The sequence below is a fragment of the Adiantum capillus-veneris genome, chromosome 17 (genome assembly GCF_014529385.1).
Source record: "Adiantum capillus-veneris isolate H3 chromosome 17, ASM1452938v2, whole genome shotgun sequence".
In the NCBI taxonomy this organism is placed as follows: Eukaryota; Viridiplantae; Streptophyta; class Polypodiopsida; order Polypodiales; family Pteridaceae; genus Adiantum; species Adiantum capillus-veneris.
This window is the reverse complement of record NC_140947.1, coordinates 126,990,525-126,996,450: the sequence shown is the minus strand read 5'-3', so window position 1 is coordinate 126,996,450 and position 5,926 is coordinate 126,990,525. Positions and strand designations below refer to the sequence as shown.

The following is a 5,926-nucleotide window of genomic DNA, read 5'->3' as shown; positions in this document are numbered from 1 at the left end:
CATCAAGAAACACCTAGCATTATCTCACACGATGAGCCTAACACTCAAACCAGCTTGCTACATGTGCGGCCAAGTAAGCATCTAGATAGAAGTTGTCAAGATACATCTACCATTATCTCATATGATGGACACTAGAAAACAGACTCCCCTAGAAATTTAAATCCATGCAGACGAGCTGCCTGGCCTTTTTGACAAACTACTGTCCTCCAAACCTTTGACAAGCCCAAAGTCAGAATTTTTCAGTGTATGGAAATCCTTCATTCACACACTGGACCCAACACAGATCCAAGACACTCAAGCGCAATCAAGCTATGGCATGCTTTAAAAAATACAAGGTGCAGAGTTTGGTTTATAGGTTCAATGTGCTCCAATACAAAAAAGATCCCTTCGGTACGTGATGGATTTCTTAAGAGTACAATAACAATGGCAGTCAATTCAGCATTTCAACGAGTCCCCATAGGGTCCTACTGTGATAACCCTACCTACCTTACCATATACTGAGACGGCAACCTTCAACCAGCTTACACTGGTTTCAGACAATATATGTTCTGGTCCTCGTGTACTTTACAAACCCATTCACTCGAGCCTCACAACCACCAACCCCAAAGATCACAATAAGAGGGCAGGGTGTCAACAGGACGACACCTCTTTGCACACAAGCTTCTAGTCAGAGCAACCATCACATAAAAGCCCTTTAGATCGCACTTACATACTCTCCACTGCTCTCTATATCGAGGTCATTGTCAGCATCCATGTCATCAAGATCGAGGTTCTCATCAGGGAAATAATGGCCTAAACCATAACCAGCCACAGCAATCCTTGCCTCCGCCAATATGCGATGGATCTCCTCAACCGTCTGAGAACATTCATTTTCATACTCACTACCGAAGGCAGCACCGTCAGTAAGATCCGCAGGTAGATTTCTCAAAAACCACTCATGCATCTTAATCTCTGGCATTGTTATCCTCTGCTCAAGCCAACAGACCAACAAGATGAATGTGTAAGCTTCAATTGCATTACAATCACAATCTTCACAACTTACTTGAGTGGGATCTCCAACAAATATTTGAGAAAGTAGATTCTGACACTCATTTGAAATTGAAAGCTGATCCGGGATTGACCATTGAACATTAACAATTCTCTGCATAAAAATCGCAGACGAGCCGCCTCAAAAAGACACGAAATGTGAAATGCAGCGTGCATGGTGGAGGGAAAACACCCATACCTGAATGGTCTTGCGGAAGTTACGGGGATCCTCCGGGTCCTCAAATGGGTATGCTCCCACTAACATTACATACAAGGTTACACCACAGGACCAGACATCTGCAATCTGGACAAGAGAAGAGTATGAATCAAGAGGTGCGCCTATAGGAAGCAGAATCATGTCAAAATTACCTTCCCATCGTATGTTAAAAATACCTTCCCATCGTATTCCTTCTTTGACAACACCTCTGGTGCAATGTAAGCTGGTGTTCCAACCGTAGACTTTGGTTGTGAGTGCAATACAGATGACTACCATGACAAACGGATGTATCAGCCCAATGATTAACTCATCTACATTCTCGTTTGGAACGAAATTAGTAAAGATAAAAGGCAACCTTAGAATAACCAAAGTCGCATATCTTCAACCGAGGAGCAGGACTACTATCGAGCAAGGTGTTTTCCAACTTCAAGTCACGGTGGCAGATTTCCTGAAACAAATATCGTCTTGACTTAAAGAAATTAAGATATTAGCCTCTATGTTAATCCTTCAATAAAACTGAAAGGTTAGGCCAATAATGCATGCTGCTACCCAAAAGAAAGGAGCAAACACGGATTCACAATCCTGACAAAGGCATATGAGATGTGTGTCACAGCGGGCACATACACAATACTTGTCATAACAAATTCCCGTGCCTTGTGTGTCCGAACAAACACATGTAATATGCATAAGAGCACAATGGTGATAAGAGAACAATGCAGTAGCACGGCTGTGATGGTGTTAACCCACTACAACAATGAACCATGGAAACAAAGAGTGTACCATCTTGTGACAATAACTGACGCCAGAAATGAGCTGCTGGAAGAAGAAACGAGCCTGAAGTGAGAGCCAGTAGCAAGTTAAAGGTCGTTAAAAAGTGCCTTGCAGCTGTCGGTATGTCATGAATTCATTAAAAAGCTTTAATCGCATACCTCATCTTCACTGAACCGGCCAGCTCTGCAGATACGTTCAAACAGCTCCCCACCCGCGGCATACTCCATTACTATGGCCAAATGAGTGGGAGTCAGAAAAACCTGCCACAGTAACATACATGTTTAAGATAGCAAGGAAACAACATGCCACAGAGTGAACCTGTGTATCAAGATCAGAATCTACCTCTTTGAATCTGACTATGTTAGGATGGAGTAATGACCTGTGGTTCACGATCTCTCTCGTCACATTCTCATCAATCTGCACGGCCAATTAACATTACACAGAAGCATACACAATGATGCTGCAGCAAAACCCCATGAAACCACAAAGAGCTTCAGCTCCAGATTCCATGGCTATTTAATCTGTGTAGTGAGCCGTGAAGTGAAATGAAGTCTCACAGTGCTGCAATTGTCTTTGTAAAGAGAAACCAGAAGCAAAACTGTTGCACGCATACCTTCCCACCTCGCTCAATGTACTTCACAGCAACAAGTTCTCTCGAGGCTTCGTCGCGCATTAGGCAGGCCACTCCAAAGTTCCCGGATCCAATGTCCTTGACGTGCTTGTATCGATCATTGTCGTGCAAGATGGGAATTTCCAGTGAGGTGCCCCCACCGAGAATGGGAGGAGCAGCGGCTGGGACAACACGATCCATTCCTGCTGTGTAAGAATGGGAGGTAAAGATGGTAACACGGAGCTCCCTGTCAGATAAAACTTTGGGTCTGGATGAAGGTTCGATGGTGTGCGTGAAGCTCAAGCGCAGGTACGACCAACTCGGAGCTTTCGCAACTGATTCGGGACCATCGTCGTCGCCGCGAAAGAAGCAATGAAGAGGAGACCGACAGGCAGGCGTGACGTCTTCGGGTTAGGGTTTCGCATTCTTCAAAAGGACTCCATAGCTACGGGGTCTGCAGCAATGGTCAACGCGGAGAGACAATGAAGATCGAATTCAACTATGACATACAAGGAAAATCAATCACAGAAAACGATCATCCAGAAGAGCTCCAACAAAATACCATAAATGTGATGCAAATTGCAAATCTTCCCGATATCCAAAATATTTGGGAAAAAATTTGCCCAAAAATAATAGAAAATGTAGAATAATCGAAATATTATTTGGACATAACAAAGAAGAACATAATATAGTAGATTTACTAATAGTACCGCATGCGGATCGATCATGCAAAACGCTACATCGTCCCGCTGCGGCATTGCTAGCAGCGATTCATAATGTATTCAATTATATCCATAGTTACTACTTGTTTGTTTGTGTTGGTAAATATCATATTTATCTTGTTAAGCATTGTTAAAGCTTTGGTCTAAATCAACCCATACAAATAGTCTACCCCTCGGCTATGACAATCATTCGTTTATGCCCTTCCTCTATAATCTTTATATTGCACTAGTACGATCGGCGAGCTTCGCCCGTCTCTCTCTCTCTCTCTCTCTCTCTCTCTCTCTCTCTCTCAGTGTGCCCAGAGGCTGCAGGGGACACTGTCGATTGAAGCTCGTGTCGAGACATGTCTGGAGGGAGGGGACGGAATCCCTTCCCCCATTATAATTGTATAGATAACTAGTATGGCCAGCTGCCTTCGGCGACCTCTTTCTCTTTCTCTCTCCCTCTTTTGAAATCTACCCTTCATCTTGAAGCTTACGCCACGTGTAAAGGAAACTCCCCTCCGCCATATTATGTTAAGTAGATTGCACATGACGGAAAACAAAGATTTAGCTATTGGTTGTATATTTTTGTTTCTCTCTAATCAATTTCCCAACGTTTTGATGGGAAAAAAAAGATTTAGCTATTCTTGCATATAACAATTACTTCTTCTAGGAAAAGAATTTGCCCTCAATAATATCACAAGGAAAGAGAAAATGTGAAATTGAGCAAGTTGCATTGTTTTAACAAGTGTCATTATTTTATTTGGTCCCCACTTTAAAATGGAGCTTTCCAACCCACCTTCCCCTTGTGATATTTTTATTGCCATGCTTCCCTTTCTCCTATTTGGCATTACAAAACGAAGCAATATGCCTCTTGCAAGTTGCAAGCCACGTTTTTCCACACCTCGTGTCTCACACGGCTCACCTACCCTATTAACCCACCCCTTCTTCTCTCCGAATTATACACAAGAAGGTCATGCACATACAAAAGATCACCATTCTTAAGTAGGGCTTTCTTTCTCTCACTATCATGTGAGCTAGCATGGATCTCATGGATATGGACACCCATAGAGACCCCAAGCTTTACTAAAATACATGTGAATTTTGAGGCCTTTGTGTGTCTTCCAAGAGGATACCAAAGGGATCTCTCTCTCTCTCTCTCTCTCTCTCTCTCTCTCTCACACACACACACACACACATACACACACACACACAAACAAAAAGAGTGCTTGACCATCTATATTATCATATAATGGCAACACAACATGGCACAAACCGCAAGCTTCTCTCTCAAGTCGAAACAAAGTGATTGTAGAACTGCCAACGATGAACACCACCAATTTTATATAGTGCAATCAATTTCAAAAGAGATTGGGTGTGATGGTAGCAAACACTCACTAATCATGACCTAGTAGACAGCAGTTCACTCTTTTGATCATAACTTCTTTACCATGTGGACGGCACGCCACATTTCTAAATAGGGTCGGCAGATGAGAGGTAACTTCATTGTCTCATTAGTTGCGTGGTGAGCTTGGCGACCTAACCCTCTTGTGGTGTAATGCCCGTAGCGGCATTATGTGGATGTAACATTGGTATCAGAGATTGGTGAAGCTTTGCATAGAAACGGGCCCACACACCTACCTTAATCTCCAATCATTGGATAATGAGGATTTTCTTGGAGATAAGGTATCTAGTTTTGACGAGGGGGATGGAGAGTAGAGCTCGTGGCATTGGCATGGAAGACTCTCACTTGGGCTCTCTCTCTCCCCCCGAGCTCTCTCTCTCTCTCCCACCTTCGCCTCTCACGCCCACTCTCTTGCTCTTCATCGGTAGGTTGTTGGCTACACGCCGACCTGTGTTGCCTCACTACCCATTAGCGTTGCTCGCACAAACTCGTCGCCCCCTGCTATCCAATGTCGTCGTCAGTTCTGCCTCTACTGTCAATGTCACCCATCAGCTACGTCCCTACTATCAATATCGCCTTGCGTCGCCTCACAGCATTGTGGTCGTGCGTCTACTACAGTGCAAGCTGCCGCCAGTTTCACCGCCCTTCAACATTTTTAACTACAGCACTGTCGCATGTCCTTTGTAGCCACGCCATCGTCGTCAACTACTGCAAGAAACAATGTCGTATCCACCCGCTTGTTGTCGCCCATAAATCGTCGTCGCCACCTGCAAATGCCTCTCTCTATCCGCCCCCTACCTCTCTCTCTTCACCTGCCCCTCCCTCTTCCCTCTCTCCAGCCCCTCCCCTTCCCCTTATTCCCCTTCTCTCTCTCTCTCTCACACATAAGAGACACTAGGGATTTTTCCTTTTTTCTTTTTTTAAATACTCCCCCCCCCTCCCCTCTCAAAAAAAAAAAGAGACTAACGATATCGCTAGTGCCTCTTTAAAAAAAAACTCCCTCCCTCTCTCTCTCTCCGCACCCCTGTTCCCTTTCTCTCTCTATGTCTCCCACTACCTCGCCCCTCCCATCCGAGAGAGAGAGAGAGAGAGAGAGAGAGAGAGAGAGAGAGGGGAGGGGGTGTGAGAAATGGTGGGAGGGAGAGTGGGGGTGCTTTGGGTTTTTTTTGCTTTCTAAAAGAAACCTTAGTGTT

The 5,926-nt window shown here is 44.4% G+C and overlaps 1 protein-coding gene across 4 annotated transcripts; it reads right to left on the bottom strand.

Moving 5' to 3' along the window:
* Positions 1–288: 288 nt before the first annotated feature.
* Positions 289–3,162, bottom strand: LOC147438045 (serine/threonine-protein kinase SRK2A-like). Of its 4 annotated transcripts, none has more exons than XM_086487418.1 (9): positions 2,628–3,158; positions 2,357–2,431; positions 2,173–2,274; positions 2,024–2,077; positions 1,599–1,691; positions 1,396–1,512; positions 1,226–1,330; positions 1,043–1,141; positions 289–967 (listed from the first exon to the last, which is right to left on the bottom strand). In XM_086487418.1, exons 1-9 carry the CDS (start codon positions 2,823–2,825, stop codon positions 695–697), a joined length of 1,116 nt encoding a protein of 371 aa, XP_086343544.1. In that variant the 5' UTR covers positions 2,826–3,158; the 3' UTR covers positions 289–694. The 4 variants fall into 4 exon arrangements, with proteins under 4 accessions (XP_086343544.1, XP_086343545.1, XP_086343542.1 ...); XM_086487419.1 differs by having other exon boundaries at positions 1,420–1,512; positions 2,628–3,155; XM_086487416.1 differs by having other exon boundaries at positions 289–1,141; positions 2,628–3,162.
* Between the last annotated feature and the right edge of the window lie 2,764 nt (positions 3,163–5,926).